This window comes from Physeter macrocephalus, chromosome 2 (genome assembly GCF_002837175.3).
Source record: "Physeter macrocephalus isolate SW-GA chromosome 2, ASM283717v5, whole genome shotgun sequence".
Lineage (NCBI taxonomy): Eukaryota > Metazoa > Chordata > Mammalia > Artiodactyla > Physeteridae > Physeter > Physeter macrocephalus.
This window is the reverse complement of record NC_041215.1, coordinates 27,176,046-27,200,124: the sequence shown is the minus strand read 5'-3', so window position 1 is coordinate 27,200,124 and position 24,079 is coordinate 27,176,046. Positions and strand designations below refer to the sequence as shown.

General features: G+C 33.7%; 1 protein-coding gene across 2 annotated transcripts in view; it reads right to left on the bottom strand.

Moving 5' to 3' along the window:
• The window catches only part of DPP10 (dipeptidyl peptidase like 10), a 685,210-nt gene that overhangs the window by 12,517 nt on the left and 648,614 nt on the right, over positions 1 to 24,079 (bottom strand). For both annotated transcript variants that reach the window (XR_002890440.2, XM_024114996.2), the window contains exons 20-21: positions 13,596 to 13,790; positions 12,841 to 12,895 (exon numbers count right to left, since the gene is read on the bottom strand). Coding sequence is in view for 1 of the 2 variants with exons in the window: in XM_024114996.2 (XP_023970764.1) it covers positions 12,841 to 12,895; positions 13,596 to 13,790 (250 nt within the window). In the remaining variant the exon portion in view is untranslated. The remainder of the gene's footprint in view (positions 1 to 12,840; positions 12,896 to 13,595; positions 13,791 to 24,079) is intronic.

Here is a 24,079-nt window from a genome sequence, read left to right as displayed (position 1 = left end):
TTATCTTCTCAAAGAACCAGCTTTTAGTTTTATTTATCTTTGCTATTGTTTTGTTTCTATTTCATTTATTTCTGCTCTGATCTTTATGATTTATTTCCTTACACTAACTTTGGGTTTTGTTTGTTCTTCTTTCTCTAGTTCCTTTAGGTGTAAGGTTAGATTGCTTATTTGAGATTTTTCTTGTTTCTTAAGGTAGGTTTGTATCGCTATAAACTTCCCTCTTAGAACTGCTTTTTCTGTATCCCATAGGTTTTGGATCGCTGTGTTTTTGTTGTCAGTTGTCTCTAGGTATTTTTTTATTTCCTCTAATTTCTTCAGCGATCTCTTGGTTATTTAGTAACATATTGTTTAGCCTCCATGTGTTTTTGTTTTTTACGTTTTTTTCGCTGTAATTGATTTCTAATCTCATAGCATTGTGGTCAGAAAAGATGGTTGATATTATTTCAATTTTCTTAAATTTACTGAGGCTTGATTTGTGACCCAAGATGTGATCTATCTTGGAGAATGTTCACTGGAGAAGAAAGTGTAATCTGCTGTTTTTGGATGGAACGTCCCATAAATATCAATTAAATCTATCTGGTCTATTGTGTCATTTAAAGCTTTTGTTTCCTTATTAATTTTCTGTCTGGATGATCTGTCCGTTGGTGTAAGTGAGGTGTTAAAGTCCCCCACTATTATTGTGTTACTGTCGATTTCCTGTCTATTTTATCTGATATGAGTATTGCTACTCCAGCTTTCTTTTGATTTCCATTTGCATGGAATATCTTTTTCTATCCCCTCCCTTTCAGTCTTTATGTGTCCCTAGGTCTGAAGTGGGTCTCTTGTAGACAGCATATATATGGGTCTTGTTTTTGTATCCAGTGAGCCTGTGTCTGGTTGGAGCATTTAATCCATTCACATATAAGGTGATTATCGATATGTATGTTCCTATTATAATTTTCTTAATTGTTTTAGGTTTTTATTTATTTATTTATTCATTTATTTTTTATTTATTTATTTTTTTTGTGGTATGCGGGCCTCCCTCTGCTGTGGCCTCTCCCATTGCGGAGCACAGGCTCCGGACGCGCAGGCCGAGCGGCCATGGCTCACGGGCCCAGCCGCTCCGCGGCATGTGGGATCCTCCCAGACCGGGGCGCGAACCCGGTTCCCCTGCATCGGCAGGCGGACGCGCAACCACTGCGCCACCAGGGAAGCCCCTAGGTTTGTTTTTATAGGTTCTTTTCTTCTCTTGTGTTTCCCACTTAGAGAAGTTCCTTTAGCATTTGTTGTAGAGCTGGTTTGGTGGTGTTTTTTTTCTCTTAGCTTTTGCTTATCTGTAAAGGGTTTAATTTCTCCGTTGAATCCTTGCTGGGTAGAGTAATCTTGGCTGTAGGTTCTTCCCTTTCATCACTCTAAATATATCATGACCCTCCCTTCTGGCTTGTTGAGTTTCTGCTGAGAAATCAGTTGTTAACCTTATTGGAGTTCCCTTGTATGTTATTTGTCATTTTTCCCTTGTTGCTTTTAATAATTTTTCTTTGTCTTTAATTTTTGTCAGTTTGATTACTATGTGTCTCAGTCTGTTTCTCCTTGGGTTTATCCTGCTCTGAGACTCTCTGCACTTCCTGGACTTGGGTGGATGTTTCCTTTCCCATGTTAGGGAAGTTTTCCACTATAATCTCTACAAATATTTTCTCGGGTCCTTTCTCTCTCTCTTCCCCTTCTGGGACCCCTAAAATGCGAATGTTTGTGTGTTTAATGTTGCCCCAGAGGGTTCTGAGGCTTTCTTTCTTTCTTTTCATTCTTTTTTCTTTATTCTGCTCTGTGGCAGTGAATTCCACCATTCTGTCTTCAGATTACTTATCCTTTCTTCTGCCTCAGTTATTCTGCTATTGATTCCTTCTAGTGTATTTTTCATTTCAGCTATTGTATTATTCATCTCTGTTTGTTCTTTAGTTCTTCTAGGTGTTTGTTAAACATTTCTTGCATCTTCTTGATCTTTGACTCCATTCTTTTTCCGAGGTCCTGGATCATCTTCGCTATCATTCTTTTGAATTCTTTTTCTGGAAGGTTGCCTATCACCACTTCATATATTTGTTTTTCTGGGGTTTTATCTTGTTCCTTCATCTGGTACATAGTCCTCTGCCTTTTCATTTTGTCTATGTTTCTGTGAATGTGGTTTTCGTTCCACAGGCTGCAGGATTGTAGTTCTTCTTGCTTCTGCTGTCTGCCCTCTGGTGGATGAGGCTATCCCAGTTGAGACTCTTAGGACTATCAATAATGAGTAATTATCCCCATAGGTTAGGTTAAGTTTTAAAAAGCTTCCATATTCATTGCACTTTTAAAGTTGTTTTACCTTCTCCAGATATCCATGTCTCTTGTCTCCTCAAATTTCCCTGTTTTAGACCAATCATGATCTCCTAGTGAAATCGTTCCTCTCTAATGATTGAAAATTGCTATCTTATCTTTATTCTTGATCCCCTCTCTGCCTCTTTGCTTCATTTTTCTGAATTGTAATATCATTATCTATCTGACATTTTATAAACTTTACTAATTATTTTTCATTTATTTGTTTTTCATTTATCTCTCTTCACTGCGTTAACAGTTATATAAAAGATAGACTTTTTTTTTTTTTTTTGGTTTGTTTCGGTGACTGCTGTAGGTCTAGCAACTTGAAAAGTGCAAGGCACGAAGTATACACTCAGTAAATGTTTTTTAAATGAATTAATTTTATTCCCATCAATACTGGCCTGGTAGCCATAGCAATATCTGTTCTCGGTATGATGTTTATAATGCTTTTTTTTTTTTTTTTTTTGTGGTACATGGTCCTCTCACTGTTGTGGCCTCTCCCGTTGCGGAGCACAGGCTCCGGACATGCAGGCTCAGCGGCCATGGCTCACGGGCCTAGCCGCTCTGTGGCATGTGGGATCTTCCCAGACCGGGGCACGAACCTGTGTCCCCTGCATTGGCAGGCGGACTCTCAACCACTGCAGCACCAGGGAAGCCCCGATGTTTATAATGTTTTAAATTTTGCTACCTACTTTTAATTTGTGCCATCAATTTTTTAAAAATATGTCAAAAAATTTCTTTCAGCAGTTTTCTTACATTTAACACTTAGATATAATTACTTGGTATAGTGAACATTAATGTTATGACATTATATTATATGAAATTAGATTAGGTCCTAAGGATAAAAGTATTCAAACGAAAATGGTTCAAAGTCTTTAATCAAGTCATATGATGATTATTGAGTAACAGTTGGCCAGTTATTATACTATTAGCATATTAGCTAAATATGCTAATAGTATAAGCTTTCCATTTATCCAACAAACAAATTAGAAAATAATACAGACAAAAACATACTACTTAAAATAAAAATTAAAAATGCACTACTGGGCTTCCCTGGTGGCGCAGTGGTTGAGAGTCTGCCTGCCGATGCAGGGGACACGGGTTCGTGCCCCGGTCCGGCGAGATCCCACATGCCGCGTAGCGGCTGGGCCCGTGAGCCGTGGCCACTGAGCCTGCACGTCCGGAGCCTGTGCTCCGCAACGGGAGAGGCCACAACAGTGAGAGGCCGCAAAAAAAAAAAAAAAAAAAAAATGCACTACTAATAAGCAATACCTAGAAATAAATATAGCAGGGAAGATATTTGACATACATAAAGAAAACTATAAAATTCTACTGAGAAATATAAAATAAGAATTAAATAAAAGAGATGTACTATGTGATTCAGATCAAAGCTACATCTTTTGAAAATTTTAATTCTTCTCAAATAAAAATAAAGATTGTTTTAATAAAATTTTAGTTAAAAAATTATAGCTGAATATTTTGGGAGAATTTATAAAAGTGGAGGAAATAGGAGAGGTAAGCAAAAGGTATTATGAAAGAAAAGAGCAAAGAGTGGAAAATATTTTAAAATATTAAAATGTATTATTATTAAGCATAATATTATAATTAAAAGACTATAAGATTAGTCTAAGAACTGATTGATAGGCAGGTTACACCAGAAATAAATCCAAGAATATCTGAGAACTTACTGTTCAGGTGGCATTGTAATCAAAGTGTTAAGGACAATTTAGTCAATCATCAATGGAGCTGGTGAAACTGACTAGCTATTTGAAACCAAATATATAAATCCTCAGCATACAAGTGTTATGTACCTCTCTCTGCCCCACTCAAACAGATACATAAAGAGAAAATCTAATAAATACTTATTTTGATAGGAATGAGACCTTTAAAAAATAAAATCACTGGAAGAAATCACCAGAGAAAGGATTTGAAAGGTTTTGCCAAAAGATAAGAAAAACACTTTAACACTTCAGTTTTTTGAATTATCATAAACAACACTGAAAGTCAATCAACAAGTTGAAGAAATATTTCAAACAAATGTGAAAAGTTTGCTATCTTTAATGCATCAAAATCTCATAATTGCAATAAGAAAACAAATACATATATTCACATATATGAGACCAATATAAGTGTATATATGTATATAAGTTAATTCAAAAATAATATTGTAAAATGATTAATAAACATAAAAATTAATTTTATGTAGGAATTTCTAATTCCATAAGAATGGGATAACAGAAATGAGATTTACCCTTCCATGTGAAACAACTAAAAATGTGGGCAAAATATATGAAATAGAAGTAATTAAGACATCATTGGACATTGGGCAACAAAGGACAGTGATTACTGAAAGACAGAGAACAAGTCAACCCTGGGATTGCTATAGCTTCCTGCCTGGAAGAGTATAGTGAAGGCACAGCAGCACAATATATCCAAAGCTGAAGCACACAAAGAAAAATATTTTAAAAAAATTAATATAGTTTTGGTGAGTTTTGGGAAAAAGTCAACTGGCCTAATTACACACCTATTTGCAATCCCTGGAGAAAGAGGGCAGCAAAAAAAAAAAAAAAAAATGAAGTAATAACTGAACATTTTCCAAATTTGATGAAAACACTAAAGCTAGAAAGCCAAGAAACTCAGTGTACCCCCCTCCAAAATGATAAGGTTTGGCTATCTGGTGGGAAAGAGAGAATTCCAGATGAAGGAAAGAGCATGACATGAGTTCAGTTCAAATTCCTTTGCAACAAAAAAATCAAATAAAACATAAATACCCTGAAAAGAAATGAATAAGAAATGAATAAGAATACAAATAAATATAATACATTCCATGATGGTATAATGAATATGAGAAGCTACTGACAAAGTATTCTTTGAGTACACAGGAGGGAATGATGATTTCAAGTGGGAGAGATTTAGTGAATAATTTATGGAGAAAAGGACCTCTGAATGAGGCTTAATAAGAGATAGAATTATAAAAGCAATGTGCAGGCTTGAGGCTGTTATTAGAAATAAATTAAAAGGCATGAACAAAAATACTGAAGTAGAAAGGTGGAAGGAATACTTATAACCAATAAGAATTTCAGCTTAACTATATTGAAGAAAACTCATTTGGAACAATAAATAACTATTGGAATATCCTTAAGATCCATTTTAGGTAATAGTTACAACTTTTTAGTATAATTTTGTTTACCCATAAAATACATGTGAAATATTGAAATGAAATTGGATATGAAAAGCCAAACATTATCTTCTATGCTGGCTGGAGTTTTTCTCTAATATCCATTTCTAGTAGTTTCTTTAGTATCTAAAACTAGTGATAGTTTTAGAAGAGAATGCATTTATTTAATCAATGTTTTCTTGGCATTTATAGGCTTAATATTTCCATAAACAGAAAATAAGTAGGGATATTGTCTAGAAATATGTATTATTTAACACAAAACACATTCTTAGAAATACTAAAAATTCTATATTCCTTAATCAGCTTACATGGTTAGAAATAATAGATTAGAATTGCTTTCCAAATTCTGAAAGATTAAACCGGAATGAATCACACACAAAATAAAAAATATCGACCAGTTTCTTGGAGTTCACTATTTCAGCTTTATGGAGACCAACAGTGCAATGTACCTCAAAACTTCGAACTAAATTTAATTTCTGCTGACAAAGTCAATTATATTGGATGAAATCAGTTATCTAGCTAGGTAGATGTAGATATAGATACATATACAGCTATAGATATAGATATATAGACCATAAAAAGCAGGATGAATTTTAGACCAAAAGGAGAAAAAGCAAGACCTAGAAATTCAATCATGTAGTGATAAATGTGAAGGAAATAAGTTGATTAAAGATGGTAAATTCCTGGCAGTACTGCTGCCATTCATCTTTCTTTTTTCAGTGGGAATATCTCAAATGAATCATAACACTTTTCACACTAAATTCTAACTCAGCCTGTAATCTTAGAAAGGAACACTGCTCTAGCCTCTTTGATGGTAAAAACATAAGTGTGGCAATTCCATTTCTAGTATTTGGTGAAACTGATATCTCAATCGACTCAACTGAAAACAAAACCAAAACTAAACGAAAACAAAAAAGTAAATACAAAGTGGTAGTTAAAAAAAAGAGAAAGAGAACTAAACAACTAAAAGTAATTCTGAATACAATATTGAACTGGCACAAAGGTTATGAATCCACAGAGGCCAGATATTAACTGAAAACTGGAAAACTGAGAGGTAAACAAGCATAAAGCCAATTTTGTTTGTTTCTTTGTTTTGCAAATGCAAGTGATTTTAACCTTCTGTTATGATGACTCAGTGAATGAGGTAGACAAAATGCATAGATTCCAGACAATAGGTCTAAAGCAGTGGTCTCCAACATTTTTGGCACCAGGGACTGGTTTTGTGGAAGACAATTTTTCCAGAGACCAGGGGTATGGGGAGGATGGTTTTGGGATGATTCAAGTGCATTGCATTTATCATGCACTTTATTTCTATTATTATTACATTGTAATTATATAATGAAATAATTATACAACTCACCATAATGAAGAATCAGTGAGAGCCCTGAGCTTGTTTTCACCTGCCACTCACTGATAGGGTTTTGATATGAGTCTACAAGCAATTGATTTATTATGGTCTCTGTGCAGTCAAACCTCTCTGCTAATGATAATCAGTATTTGCAGCCGCTCCCCAGCACTAGCATCACCGCCTCAGCTCTACCTCATATCATCAGGCATTAGATTCTCATAAGGAGCGTGCAACCTGGATCCCTCGCATGCGCAGTTCACAGTAGGGTTCATGCTCCTATGAAACTCTAATGCCACTGCTGATCTGACAGGAGGTGGAGCTCAGGCGGCAATGTGAGCGATGGGGAGCAGCTATAAATACAGATGAAGCTTCGCTCACTTGTCCGCCGTTCACCTCCTGCTGTGCAGCCCAGTTCCTAACTGGCCACGGACTGGTACTTGTCCATGGCCCAGGGGTTCAGGACCCCTGATCTAAAGGGAGACTGCACAAAGCTAGACCCCTAAAGGGTTGTTTAAAGATGACAAGAGATAATTATGCTGCATAAAAGGACTGATGAAAATGACTTTGTTTTAAATTCTTATCATGAACTTGTACTGAATCAATGAAAAAGAAATTAATTAACCTTAACTAAAAATTTGAGCCATAAGTCCACACTGGTGTTTGCAGACCAAATTTACCATGTAAGTGTAATTAAAAGAAAAACAGAAACAAATACAAAAATACAAATGCAACATAAGCTTTAAAGAATTCCATATGTAAAATTCCAATTTTGATGGAACTGATGGAAGACAAAGCACAGATTCAGAGAACCCATCAAAACCCAAATATGATTAATAAAAAAATATTCATAACTATAAACATATTGGAGAAAGTATAAAACAAACACCAAAGAAAAATATCTTAAAAAATATGAATGTGTCAATATTTCTTAGATGTCAGTTCTCCCTAGGTGATCTACAGATTCAATACAATTCCCATGAAAATCCCCATGGTGTATTTTGTAAAATTACAAAAGATGATTCTAAAATTTATAAAGAAATACAATACCTAGATGAGACAAAAGAACTCTGAAAAAGAACAAGATGAAAGAACTTCTACTATCTCATTTCCAGATTCAATATTATTGTATAATGATGATTTTTAGTATGTCAATTGTATCTCAATTTAAAAGTTGAAAAAAGGGAGGGACAGGTTTGTGGCTATAATACACTCCCTCTGATTTAGTAAACCTTAAAACGTGTCTGTTGCACAACATAAATGGTCAATAAATCAGTTGTGTTAAAAAATATATATATGTCAATAAACACATGAAAAAATGATCAGTATTATTAATCATCAGAGAACTTTTAAATTAAAAAGACTTATGATACTCTGTTGGTAAGGATGTAGAGCACCTGGAACTCTCACATACAGCAGTTGGTAAAATAAAATGATATAACTACTTTGGAAAATATTTGGCAATTCCTTGCAAAAGCAGACAACAAAACAAAAAATATATTTAGAAAAAGGAAAAAAAACTTAATCAAGATGAACGGAAGAAAGGAAAAAAACAGAATAAGACAGTAGGCAGAAATAATGAAAACTATAACATTTAAATGTATCAGTAATCACAATTTATATAAATAAATGCACTCTTCAAACACCTAAATTGTGAGGATGAAGTTTGAAAATGATAAGATAGAAAAGCAAAAACAATGTGTACTAGTCAAAAGAATGCTGGTATTGTAATTTTAATATTTTTTTAAAATCCATAAAGCAAAAAATTAATAGAAATAAACTGGATTGGTGAAAAACAATAGAAGCTTCAGTTCTCTGAGAAGATATAATAATCTGAACTTGGAGGGAATGAATAAAAATAGTCTTAAAATATAAAGACTAAATTAACCTACTAAGGAGAAACTGAATAATTCACCATTATAATGTGACATTTTAATAAAGCTTTCTTGGAAATTAGAGACAAAATAAATCATAAAGTAAGTTTATGATTTGAACATCATGATGGGCAAGTTTGATTAAACGGGCATATATGTAACACTAAATCTTTTAAGCAGAGGTGAAAGTTTTATAAATCATTCCTTTCCTAAGTCATGAATCAACTGAGGTTTCAAAGGATTTCTGTTATTCTAGTCAATTCTATGATTACAATTCAGTTATAATCAAAGTCAATTATAGAAAGTTACCAAAACTCCTATAAAAATATTGGAATAAAAATAATAAAAACAATTCAGAGGGCATACTTGCCCTGGAAATTGAGAAATACGTACATTAAATTTTAAGAGTACTACACTAGTACCAGTGGGAAGTACCTAAGGGGGTATTGCAAAGGGATTTCATAACTCAAAGGCTTATATTTGAAAGGAAGAATGCTAAAAACTAATAAGCTAGACATTCAACATAGTAATTTAAAAACAATGTGGGATAAAAAATAGAAGAAAACGTAATAACACGAGGAGTAGAAGTTAGTGAAATAGAAAACAAAGATAAATAGAGAAGAAAAATTAAGCCCAAAATATGGTTCATGGAAAAAGAAGAAGAGATGAAAGGGAGAAGACGGGGGACAAGAGCAAGTGCAAGAGTGAGTGCAGGCAGCCCAGAGCAGAAGCGGTGCTTCAGCAAGAGCAAAGGGGCACTAATAAGCCAACCCGGGAGTCCAAATGGGACACTGCCACCACTAGTAAAAGGATTAAACATGTAATAAGGGGATATGTTACACTTTGAGAATGCTCTTGAACAATATATGAAATGGAAAGAATACTTTTTTAAAAGTACAGAACACAAATTAAGAGATGCAAACATCCAGTTACAAAATAAATGAGTCACAGGTATAAAATGTACAGTGTGGGGAATATAGTCAGAAATTACACATTATCTTTGTATGGTGACATATCATAACTAGACTTAGCTTGGTGATCATTTTGAAATGTAGAGAAATATCAAATCACTATGCTGTGTAACAGGAACTAATGTAGTGCTGTAGAGGTGGGGAGTGGGGGAACTGGATGAAGGCAGTCAAAAGGTAGAAACTTCTAGTTATAGGATAAATAAGTACTAGGGGTGTAATGTACAACATAATAAATATAATTAATACTGCTGTATGTTATATATGAACATTGTTAAAAGAGTAAATCTTGAGTCCTCATCACAAGGAAAACAATTTTTTTTCTATTTCTTTAATGTTATATCTATATGAGATAATGGCTGTTCACTAAACTTATTGTGATAATCATTTCATGATGTATGTAAGTCAAATCATTACGCTGTACATCTTAAAATTATACAGTGCTGTATGTCAATTTTATCTCAATAAAACTGGAAGAAAAACAAAAAGTACTAAAACTGACTCCAGAAGAAATGGAAAAATCATAGTAGTCCTGTATTGATTAAATACATTTAAACATTAATTATATTTTTTCTGACAAAGAAAGCAATAGCCCCAGATACTTTACAATCTAACTCCAATTCTAAGCAAGCTTTTCCCGACAATAAAAAAAGAACATAATTCCTCAGCAAATTTTATGAGTTTAACATAACATCATTTGATACTGAAATAAAACAAGTACATTATTAAAAAAAATCACAAGACCTACTAAGTCTTAAAGCTAACAACATTCCTTTATATACTAAGAAAGCCACCTTCTGAGTTATAACTTAGTCACAGATATGCATATTTTTTTAATTGAAATGGAATATTTTTCCATTTAAAATAAATCTAGTTATGTTTTTGTTTGTTTATATCCTATGTCCGTCTATCCTATATTCAGATTGCCAGAGTAAATTGCCTGAGACTCAGCAGTCCCCTAATACAATGCTACAGCCCCTAATACAATGATAAACATAAGATTTTTGAAATTCTAAATCTGCAGCCTCCGGTTTTATTTCCCCATGTTTCTAGACGAACATCTAAATTTTCTAGTTTATATGGAGGACTCACTAAGATCTATGCCCAGGCTTCCTCTCAGTGCTGTCAACTATCAATCACCTCCTTATGTGAGCCTTAGTTTTAGTCAATTATTTTATTTCATGTTCTCCAAACAGGCTCTCCTCACTGACACTGTGCGTTTATATGAAACTCTTCTCCTTGCCCTCTACTTGCTGAATGATTTTCAACATCCAGTTCATGTTTCACTGCCTTCATAAGGCATTTTACAACTTTCCTAATCTTTGCTATATTTCCATATTCAGAAATGTTTGTATAGCTCATTTGGTCTTTTATACTTATTTATGTGTATACAAGTAGAGCCCTGAAATACATAAGCTCTAAGTCCTTTGTAAATTATTACGTATATTAGGACCACTAAAGGGTAAAATGTTCTCTACTGTATGCATCTTTTGCTGTGGTAAGAAACACATAATGTAAAATTTATCATCTTAACCACTTTTAAGTGCTTAGTCGTGTCAAGTGTATTCACATTAATCTGAAATGCTACACCCATTAAAAAACAACTTTCCTTTTTCCTCCCTCCAGCCTTGGCAACCACCATGAACTTGACTACTCTAGATATTTTATGTAAGTTGAATAAAACAGTATTTGTCCCTCTGTAACTGGCTCACTTCACCAAGCACATGTCTTCAAGTTTCATCCATGCTGCAGCGTCTGATAAGACTTTACTATATGCACTTGTTGATGCATCTATAGCGTTTTCATTTCTTTGGAATGATCACTTTCTTAGATATTTTCATTTTTTCACTAATATCTTTACTGCTAGTGATGGGCTTTTATTTATTTATTTGTTCGTACTTATGTGGGAGGAGCATTATTCACGAAATATTTTTATTGAACTCTTAAATATTACTGACATGAAGAATTAAATATAGCAAAAAACATGGTGCACTGCAGATTGAAGTGGGGGGAGAATGGTAGTGATGCATGTTGTTTTATATTTTACTATGTGTTAAGTAGATTTTCATGGACCTACTTGTCAGTGTACACCACTAAAGTTTATGCCCCAGTAAAACTACCAGTTACTTGCTGTCATGAGTCTTTGGGTTCATTATGAATAGTAGAACATATTTTGTTTAAATCAATGAAGGGCAAGAATTTCCTTTGTCTCTAAACTAAATTAGTACAAAATCTCTTTCCTGTCATCTTAGTGTCTTTATAATGTCTAGCCCAGTGATATGTATAAACTAGGTGCTCAGTAAATATCTATATGGGGTCTAATTTCTTACCGTGAAGATGATATTGAACTTGACATAAAAATTATTGCTATAAGAAGTAAATATCCTCAGGGAACGATACTCAATATCTTCTAAATAACCATAATGGAAAAGAATATGAAAAAGAATACATATATATACATATATATATGAATAACTGAATCACTTTGCTGTACACCAGAAACTAACACCACATTGTAAATCAACTATACTTTAATAAAAAATTTTTAAAAGGAAGTAAATATCATGCACTAAGCACAGAAGACATAATTATGTATACCGGTCACCTTTTAGTTTCTAAGCCATGTTGTCTTCCCCAAGGCTGTGGTGCTTGTTCCTTCTTTGGAGAACTTGCTCCCTCAATAGAGCTGCATGACTGACTCCCTCTTGTTATTTAGGTATCAGCCTAAATATCACTTAAATCAGAGAGGCCTTACTTGACCTCAATTTAATAACATTGGCCCTTCCTGTAATTATCTTTTATCTGTCAAGTTTTTCTTGGTTTATTTTCCTTATAAAAGATTTAATACCAGATGAAACTATGTATTTCATTTATCCATTTACTTTCTCTTTCTCCTCTTTAGAAGATAATCTTCCTGAAAACGATTCCTTTTTTTGTCCTATTGCTGCTCTATTTCTAACACCATGCATCATCAATTAAAGATACTCAGTAAATAGTTGCTGAATTAATAAATAACTGAATTTATATAATATTAACTACAATATATTTTAAAGGATAATACAGAGAAATTATAGTAAAATGAGGAAAGTAGTTATGCAAGTGCATATACAAACACATAATGTATACGCACATATTTCTACTATTTACCTTTCCAAAAATGCTTAATCTTTTGGAGTCAATGTATGGCTGTTTCAGTAAAAATCTGAAATGAAAAAAGAAAAAATTATAGCTATATCTTCTTGAGTTAAATGAACCACAGAAATTCATTCTTAGCAACAAGAAACAAAACAAAACAGAACAAAACAGGTCAAACGAGACTGCTTTAGTGGTTGCAGCTCTATTCATGTAGAAGGGTCCTATATACCAAAATCTTGCTACTCAGAGTGGTGGTGCAGTAGTTTGGGTATCACACCTGTTAGCTTGTTACAAATGCAGAGCCTTGGGCCCATTACCAGCCTACTGAATCAACATCTGTATTTTAACAGTATCCTAGCTAATGTCTGTATACTGTTTTAAAGAACCTACTAGTTTTCTCAGGTCACTTTTTCATGCCAGTGTGGGAAAGGTATCTGTGAAAGTTCAAGAACTGTAATTAACTGGGACAATAATAGACATTGTGGATTATTGTAAATAAAGAATATAGTAGTTTAATTAAGGTCTCTCCCATTTTCATAAGTCCAAAGTGGATTCTAATTCCAGAGGGGGAAGTATGTTAATTCTTTTATTATGTCACTGAGAGTGAAAGATACTTGAAAAAATACAATAGTCTTTACAATTAACTTAGAAAATTGTTTAATCATTAAAATATAAATCTCTTAGCATTTACTAATGCTAAATATTATATATCACGTACCTAATTTCTCATTACAGGAAAAAGGATAAGAAAATGTACATTCACTTACTTCACTGCTGCTATTTGGTCCTTTATTTCCACTGAGCCTAACCTTCGATGAATCTCCTGCAAAATTTTCAGGCCCTGGAATCCACTTCCTCTGCCATCAAACCGTGCTGTGATGACGTTACCCGTGTCAACAAGTACTGAATCCCAGTCAAAATGGAATTTATCTGTAACCAGCTGGCCTCCTGGTTCTTCATCCCTGCAAATACCAACACATTTGACCAAAACAAGAACAACTGACAATGTGGTCGAAATTTTAGTGTTCCCATTTATTGGTTAAAAATTATGGAAAAGACCCATGTTGGCTATTAAAATTTCTCTTAATTCTTGATATTAAACCTGAAAATATAAATGTCATTTTCCTTTGTAAATTTTCAAATGAAAATCTCTTTGAATGAAATGAAAATATAAAACAGAATTTAAAACTCTTCATGAGAAATTATTTAACCCATTTTAAAAAGAGAAAAATAAAGAAAAAAGCACACACTTTCCATAGGCATTTCTAAAGAATGATCATCAAGTTGACATACAGGTCCTACTTTATTGGATTTCTTACAGACAGTGTGTTTTAGAAATGTTTTGCAGATGGTAAACAAGGGCCAAAGGGTCTGACACAGAGAGAAATCAGTCATGGAAGCTTAATAATAATTTAACAAGAAATGTATGATCCTAAAGCACATCAGATTCAAAAAGAAATACTGCATTAATATTATTTCCTGAATTGTTTTTTTGTGACGTAATTCTCACTGAGAAGAATTTAAGTGAACAGTGAGGAAAAATTCTTTCTTTTTTATCAATCACTAAATTTGACAGCAAGAAAAGGAAGCAGGCATGCATATGTTTGAAAAATTTGAAAGCTAAAAGTAAAGATGGAAACACAAATTATAAATCATGAACATTCTCTCCAGAGGGAAAAGGTGATGATACAATTTTAAAATGTCACACTACAATGGTATTTATAATTTATTTTCCAGAATATAGAACAGGTAAAAAAGCAGACTCTCAAAAAAATCACACAGATTATCTAGGTCCAAACCTAGGTACAGTTCAAAAACACAGTGGTCCATGTGATAGATTTTAAGAGTAACAAAACATCTAACTCTCTGAAAAGATCTCCAGTTTTAGTTGGGCTGCATACTAGACATCTTCACCCTACTCACTCTCCTGTGAAGACACCAAACTTGCCTTCAAGTTTATGCAAATGTGTTGCTTTGAAGCACTAAAATATACCAATACACAAACTAATCATCATTCACAAGCTTTTAGGTTATCAGATTTGCTAAAGGAAATAACTTCTGGGCAGCAAATAGAACTGAGCAGATGATACAGAGGTTGTGTGGGACCAATGAGTTGGGTAAAGGAGGAGGTAGGGAATAGGGCAAAATGTCAGACAACTAAAATTTATTGAATGCTGTTATGGAACGAATTGTGTCTCTCAAAATCCATATGTTGAATCTCCAATGTCCACTATCTATCTCAGAATCTGACTGTATTTGGAGATGGTGCCTTTATAGTGGTGATTAAGTTGAAATGAGGCTATAGAGTGAACCTTAATCCAATCCAACCTGTGTACTTGCCAGAGGAAATTAGGACAACAGAGAGACCCTAGGGGTGTGCATGCACAGAGACAAGAACATGGGAAGAGGCAGCAAGAGGGCAATGATCTGCAAGCCAAGGCGAGGTCTCAGAAGAAATAAAGCCTGCTGACATCTAGCTCTTGGATGTTGAGCCTCTAGAACTGTGAGAAAATAAATTTGTTGTTTAAAATACCTAGTCTGTGTTATTTTGCTATGTCAGCCCCAATAAACTGATACAAAGGCCTTCTATGATCTAAGCACTTAAGATCCTTTATCTTATTTACTATACACCACCAAAAGTTATTTAACCTTTCTGGGGAGGAAGTTGTCTGTCGCATGGCTTATTGCATTCCAATGTATTATTATTCCTACATTGCAAATAAAGAAATTGTGCCACGGAAGGGTTTTAATAATGACCTACTCCAGTCCTTCCTAAATCACACATTTAATGGTGCTCCTTGTGATTCCAAATATAGAACTGTTTTGTCCTTCCACAGTGTTTACCATCTTTATCTCTTTTTTTAATTTAATTTTTAATTTATTTTAGTTTTTGCACATTTACCTCTTGATCAGATTATTAGGAATTGTTACTACACATTTCCATGTGCTTTTGCCTAGAATTCCAATTGCCTAGTTCAGAATGAAGTCTGAAATTGCTATTTTTTCCACATTCCCAGATGATACTGATGTAACTTGTGTACCATTTGAGAAACAGCATGAATCACCATGCATGGCACACTTTCTGGTGCATGGAGAACACAGAGAATGCTTGTTGAATTAGAGAGTTTCAGGGAAAGTAGACTCAGGTGAAGTTTAAAATGGAAGGACCTTAAAAAGCTTAATAAATCCTGTATTTTGAAGCTTGGGGACTTATTGCAAATATTAGAAAACAGAATATGATTCACAGAGGACAAGATACAAGCATTAACTTCAACATTTAAGCTGAGTAAAAATATGACAGTTTAAGTCCCAATTTCACTCTGAACATAGATAGGGAAAATACTAAAACACTAAGACTCAGTTTCCTTATCTTTAATAATGGTGAAATACTGTCTTGTTTTCCTCAAAGTGTTTTGTAAGCATTAAATGGCATAATGTATTTGAAAATACTTTGTGAAATATAGTAAGCAATATAAGATTATTATTAGATTTACTGAACAATAGAAACTTATTATTACTCTTTTGTTGGAAGTCACTTTTACTTATACTGAGCACATTTCCTTATAGTTCAAAATGGAAAATTATATAAAAGATTTTGGCCAGTTGTGCAGAAATTAAATTGAGAAATACCTATGGATCAAGATATTATACCATGCAGTAGGAGCTGTTATATCAAGGGGACTTCCATTTTCTAGATGGTCAAAGATACCAAAGGTTCATAAGAAAATTTAAAAGTTCAATCAACAGATCCTTTGGAGCAATGATCAGAATGTTGTTAGTTACTAAGGCAAGAGAGCCTAGAAATAAACCCATGCACCTATAGTCAATTAATCTTCAACAAAGTAGGCAAGAATATACAGTTGAGAAAGGACAGTCTTTTGATGTGTGGTGTTGGGAAAGCTGGACAGCTACATGTAAAACAATGAAATTTAGAATATGCCCTCATACCATATATAAAAATAAACCTGAAATTGTTTAAAGATCTAAATGTAAGACATGACACCATAAAACTCCTGGAAAAGAACATAAGCGAAACACGCTGTGACATAAATCATATCAATATTTTCTTAGATCAGTCTCTCAAGGCAAAAGAAATAAAAGCAAAAATAAACAAATGGGACTTAATCAAGCTTAAAAGCTGCTCCACAGCAAAGAAAACCTTTAACAAAATGAAAAGACAACCTACTGAATGAGAGAAAATATTTGCAAACAATGCAACCAACAAGGGGTTAATATCCAAAATATACAAACAGCTCAAAAAACCAAATCAAAACAACCCAATCAAAAAATGGGCAAAAGACCTAAGTAGACATTTTTCCAAAGAAGACATACAGATGGCTAACAGGCCACATGAAAAGATGCTCAACATCACTAATTATTAGAGAAATTCAAATCAAAACCACAATGAGGTATCACCACACACCAATCAGAATGGCCATCATCAAAATATCTACAAACAATAAATGCTGGAGAGGGTGTGAAGAAAAGAGAACCCTTGGACACTGTTGGTGGGAATGTAAATTGGTGCAGCCACTATGGAAAATAGTATACAGGTTCCTTAGAAAACTAAAAATAGAACTACCATATCATCCAGCAATCCCACTCCTGGGCATATATCCAAAGAAAACCATAATGCCAAAAGATACACGCAATCCAATTTTCATAGCAGCACTATTTACAATAAGCAAGGCATGGAAGCCACCCAAGTGCCCATCAGCAGTTGATTGGCTTAAGAAGGTGTGGTTTCTATATACGATGCAATATTACTCAGCCATAAAAAAGAATGAAATATTGCCATTTGCAGCAACGTGGATGGACCTAGAAAATATTATGCTTAGCGAAGTAAGTTAGAGAAAGACAAACCCTATGTGATATCACTTACATTTGGAATCTAAAAAAAAATAAAATAAATCTATATATGAAACAGAAATAGACTCACAGACATAGAAAACAAACTTATGATTACTAAAGTGCAGAGAGAGGGAGGGACAAATTAGAAGTATGGGATTAACAGATAGAAACTACCATACATAAAATAGATGAGCAACCTGGAATTACTGTATAGCACAGGGAATTATACCCAATATCTTACAATAACATAATAATACATAATCGGCAAAAAACGTGAGTCGCTATGCCGTATACCTGAAACTAACATAATACTGTAAATCAATTATACCTCAATAAAAAAAAGAAAAGGAAAAACAAGAAAAAAAACAGTTTAAAATAAGGCACATTTTTCAAACATGATTAATAAGTGATTGTAGATTTTTCAAAGCAAAAACTCAATTCCTTACTCATGCTTGCAATACCCAGGAAAAAAATACAATTTCATCCATTTGCTCTGCTTCACCTGCTTTCAAAGTTAGAACACAAAATGTTATAATCTATTATCAGCCAATAATTTTAACACATTTCTCTGTCTAGTTGGGTGTGTTGTTCTTTCTTTTTTGGTGCAGAATACAGGCATATCTATTTCAATATCAATTATAAAAGAACATGGATTATGATGGTAAGCACTGCCTGTAAAAGGAACAAGCCAGAGACTTGCAGAAGCAAGGGGGAGATTTTTCACAAAGTGTTCACCAGAAATTTTTTTCAACAAATAAAGGCAAGAAAATATTACTTATTTGATGAAGTAGGAAAAGATACACGGCTGTAGAGATGACCACAAGGAATGTACTGTAAACCAAATCATCCATCATATAATAAATGGGTATCACAACTCGTGTATGTATTGGCCATGCAGAATTGGTGAGCTCCCATTCATATGCCTCCTCTTTGTTTTTCTCTGAGTGTCTGCCTCATCCTTTTTTTGATATGGTTTTGCTTTACTCTCTCTGTCTCAGAAATCTCTGGGGACATATAAAGAACAGTGTTTCAAGGTTGAGAATAGGGACACACAATTTATAGAACTTATGACATACATATTAGGTTGAAAGTTGTATGAAAAGAACAATTCCATGTATTTTAAGCAGTGAAAAGGTCACTGCAATATGAAATGTGTCCACTTCCTAACACAGGCAGCAAAATCAAATTAAGACTAAACTTTTCTTAGAAGTGAAGGTCTTTGAGGGTAGAGTTCACATCTGTTTTAATACCTTGAACACTCAATGTCTCTGCGTGGATGAAGAGAACACGATATAAGCAAATAATGAAATAAAGAAAAAAGGCTGAGCAAAACACACAAAATTCAATAGACCTTTAAAATGACAAACAAGCCACTTCTTTATGACATAACAAAACATCATCTATGTCAAAAACTGAATAAAAGTGAAGAGATTTGTTCAGAGTACGTTTGGTCAGGTTCACAAAATGCTATTTAAATTCATGAAAAGAGCTGAATTTACGCTCAGAAGAGATAGATTTTGACTTTGTTACCAAAATGCTAGTTACTCTGGCAATTATTATATGCTCTTTTTATCTTCATTTATTGTTTTCATTATAGAATAATGTGTTGTAAATAGTTAAGATCACGTAGAGTACATTTTTAAAAGCCTTTTCCTTACCACGAAACCTTTGGCTAGATAAACAGAAGGAAAATATTTACCAGTGAGAGAACTTTCCATGAGTCATCTATTGAATGGCAGAATGGTTTTTTTTCCCTACACGTCAGAATTTCAAAACTGCTATACTACAGCTGGGTATCTGTGTCTATTGGGTTGTGGAAGGAGGGGACAGAGAAAATTGCTTGTTGTGATCTTGGTTCTTTGCTCTTTTTAGGCTTAGAATAGATCAACTTCAGCTGCCTAAGTGCTAGATAAGAGCTAGACTCAGGGAGAGCTGTGTTGCAATTTTATTTTAGATACAGTAAACTAGAGTGTGAAAAGAAGGGTGACAAACAGAATGAAAGGCCAGATAAGGGAAAAGAAACTGATGCTGCAGAGAGCTGCATCACAGTACATTCTTAAGGAAAATAAATTGTCAGCGCTTTTGATTTTGTTCTTTAGGAGAGAACTCGTTTCACAATAGAACATGAGTTTGACATGAGTAGAGTGAAACAATATTTGTTTTGTCTTAATCTGAAATTTATAAAAATTTATAGTCAGCAATGACTCAGTTATAACATAAGTACATCTAAAAGCTAAGGAAATTTAACCTGTTTCAAGCAAAATGTATCAATACATGCAGATACATACACTGGTCAAGGGCTTCTTGGCCAATTCCTTCCATTTCTCATCTCATTATCCATAGACTTCCCTCTCATGGAAGGACTGTCCTACATGCAGATTGGTGGAATGAGTTTTCTCATATATATACTACATCATATAAGAAATAACATTCTTTTTTTTCTGTAAGAGAACAGTTTCTTGTTCACATCCCCATCTTCTTCCATTAGGAATATTATAATATAATATAACCTGCAAATTTCTGATCCCTGGTTTGTTTACATATAATTTTTGGCTGAATTAATTTCCACAGTTACAACTAGGGAAGCGTTTGATATAGACAAGTTTATTTATGCCTCTAACCAGACCCCGTGGTCTACCTGATAATACATAGAAAGTTAGGCTTATCAAATAAATTCTCAAGTTGTGTTATCCTCCATCACCTGTGTTCATATACTTGCATTCATAGATCTTTCCCGTGTTAAACTTTTTAGAAAATATTGCCTATATTAATGACCTGAACCTTACAGTGATGTGAGAGTGTTATGAAAAGGGTACAGATGATACGTTGGTAAAACCAAAATGAGTTGAGCCCAGGCCCAGTGGCTTTAGACAAGTGCCTTCCCTTCCCTGTGCCTAAGTTTGCTTTGGTGTGGAAGATGATAATAATAGTGTCTACCTAGTAGAGTTATGGTAAATATTAAATAAAATAATATATATATAAATTGCTTAGCAAAGTGTCCAGTTTGTAGTTTGTTAAATATTATTAACCCAATGTTCTGGTCAATGCTATGGGACTTGACTATTTCATCTTCCATTCCTCTCAAGGAAGCTGAGCTCCCAAACCTGGCCATCCCTAGGCAACTCTGCAGTGATAAGTCCTGAGCTTTTATATTATAAAAATCAAGTTTTTCTTATTTGGCTCAGTCCAAAGGATGAAAAATTCAGTTGCAGTAAAAGTGTTCTACTTTTCACAGTGGGTGGGTCTTTCAGTTAACTTAGAATGAATGAATGAATATGTATGTATTTCTGGTTTTTTCTGTGTAATTGATTTCTTTCTACACATAGTCACACGTGATTATGCATCTGAGTGTAATTTGTGTGTCTCTGTATGTGTAAATTCTTTCTTTTGCTTCCACAGATATATACTTCTTCTGGAACCACTAAAATGAGAATGTTACCCTCGTATACCTTTCTAATTTATAGAACTTATGACATACATATTAGGTCTTTTTTTTTTTTGAGGCATTATTTTTTTTCAATAAGTTTTCTTTATATTCAAGAAGTTGCTCAGACAATAAATTTAATGTTTTTTCTTGATCAAAATTTGATCTCAAATTTGGGGGGGTATTTTGTGTTAATAAAACTGCATCTTTTTTCATCCTTACCCTACAGCTCTTCTCACTTCTCTTCTTTTCCTCCTTCGATTTTTAGTATAATAGCCTTCCACATATCAGGGTCAATTTCTGTCTGCTAAAGGCATTCTTCCTTGTCTGGAAGGAAATTCAATTCTATTTTGCTCTTTGATTTCTCTTGAATAGAAGCTAGAGACTGTTCCTTAGCATGATATAAAAACTGCATAAAACTATCATTAGAGCAATGAAAAAAAACAGAATTCAGTTCTTTAAATCAAGTTATTTATATTGATATAGGAAGCCAAAGAATGAAGAGCTTATCGGAACACAGGTTGAAATGTTAAACAGCATGGATATTAATGAGCCAACTACAAAACCCCAAAATGGACTGTTAGTGTTATCCACATAAAATTAACCTCGGGATAAACATCTTAGAAAGCACATAAAATTATCATAAGAGAACCAACAGAAAAGGGCCTCTGGGATGTCTTGTAGACAGAAATTGTGCAATAAAATGGAAGTTCCAATCTCCTAATCATCCCTACCGTCCAAGTCTTACTACATGAATTCTTATTTGTTGGCCAGTTTCCATTTGGGATAATTTCTAACAGAGTGGTTGAGGAGGTCGAAGGAGAAAGGGGTTTGTTGTTCTTTATTTTCAGTTGCTGGGGATGGCTGTGTAATCACTGAGCTAGAAAGCACTTCATCCACCCCCTGGCCTTTGAGACATTGACACCTAAATCACTCACAGTCAAAAGACAGTTTAGCACATTGTATAAACAGATCAAGAACAGGAGACTCTACCTCATTCTTTATGTGAATATAATTATGTAAATCTTTTATGCAAAAGGTCTGCTTTAGATATTATAATGGAAAATATTCTACATGCTGGCTTAAGGAATATGGGTATATTCCAAAAGAAATAGAACTACGTATGTGTATATTAAACTGAGAAGCTGATGGCAATCTTCACAACTATCTCGTATTTCTTCATTTTCCATTTTGCGTGTGTGTGTGTGCTGCACGGCTTGTGGGATCTTAGTGCCCCAACCATGGGTTGATCCCCGGGGCCAAGGCAGTGAAAGTGCCGAGTTCTAACCACTAGACCCCCAGAGAACTCCTTTCATTTTCTAAAGTAGAATACAATGCAGCATGAGAATATTGCGAGTGTAACGTTGAGGCATACAATACATAGGATGTATATCATGGATTGCAATGGATTTATAATATAGGGATGGATACTAATTATATACAAACTTTGAACCTTCATTTTATCATAGACAGGGCATCATTCACCTTCACTAATACACGGTGGTTATACATTTTTCCTAACTAGAATCCTTTAGCTGGATTCTAAATGTCAATTTATCAACTGAAAAATGTGGCTACATAAACACAGGTAATTTTAATCTTAGCTTACATTATTGTGTCAGTTAAACAGAAATAATAATAACTATAGTGCTAACTATGAACAAGTAACATAATGTCACTGATGCACTCCTTCAGCTTGGGGCTTTGTTGGATTACCAAAGGAGAAAACACCATGCTTAGTATCCTTAGTTTAACCTTTCAAAGACATGTCAAATTAGTAACATAGTTCATGTTTTCTTCTATCATAGATTTCAGAAAAAAATAAATAATTAAAACAGAAGAAAATAATGATCTAATATAGTTATACCCTTACATTTATGACTTAATATGTGACCATCCAAACCAAAAAAAAAAAAAACAAACCAGAATTAGGAAGCATTTCTTATGAAAAGCACTCAGAAGCATATCTTTAAATACAGAATATACTTGTATGTTTCAAATAGGTAATCAATTGACATTATTCATATGAAACCATATCACATCATTCATGTCATTCATATGAAACCATTAATATCTGAGACCTGTATTAAAGAGCTAAAGAAAAAAGAGCTAAAGGAAAAGAGCTAAAATGGTATAAATATGTAAGCCATAGAAGTGACTTTATATATTTTTATACTAGTATATGTACAGAAATCTATCAATTTAAAAGAATAGTCAAGAGAATATTATGTCTTACATATTACATACACATTTTTGTAAATTAAAAATTTTTTTCCCTGTGACATTTTCTTAATACATCAACTTTGAGTGTGTACAGTTTTAAACAGTACTAAGAAATTAATACTGACATTAAGAGGCATTATCTATAGACTGAAAGAACAAGCTCTAATCTGTTCAAGAATAATATAAAAAAGCAATGATCACCTTCTCCCCTTCCATTACCAAGATTCAATGCCACTGTCTTTTCTCTTCTTAAGCATTTCCTGGGTATTACAGTGTGAGTACATTTTACATTCACTTAAATGAGCAACATGAACAAGAATGAGAAAAGTCAGAAACTTAAAGTTTGACCCTCCTTACATGGCAAAGCAGTAATGACTCGTTGAGACAAGTACTAGCTACCTCTCTTGTCCATTTACATCTAGCAAATGTGTTACCTTTGTAAAAAACTGAGAGTGAAATGGGTATGTATTTGGCATGAACAAGTGGATAATCAAATAATGTTATAGAAATTTTGGAATGTGTTTTTACTCTTGGGAAACAAAACAAACTTACTTCTAACAATCTGATCTGCTCAAAAGTCTATATGAATCCACATAGTAAGTGAAGAGAGTAAAGACTTCCCATAAAGTGAACCCTCTGATTAGAATTTGGAATTTTATGAAATAGTGTGGATTGAGAATTTGATCTTTCATATGGACTATCTAGGAACTTACTCATGATTTTTTTTTTTTTTTTTTTGTGGTACGCGGGCCT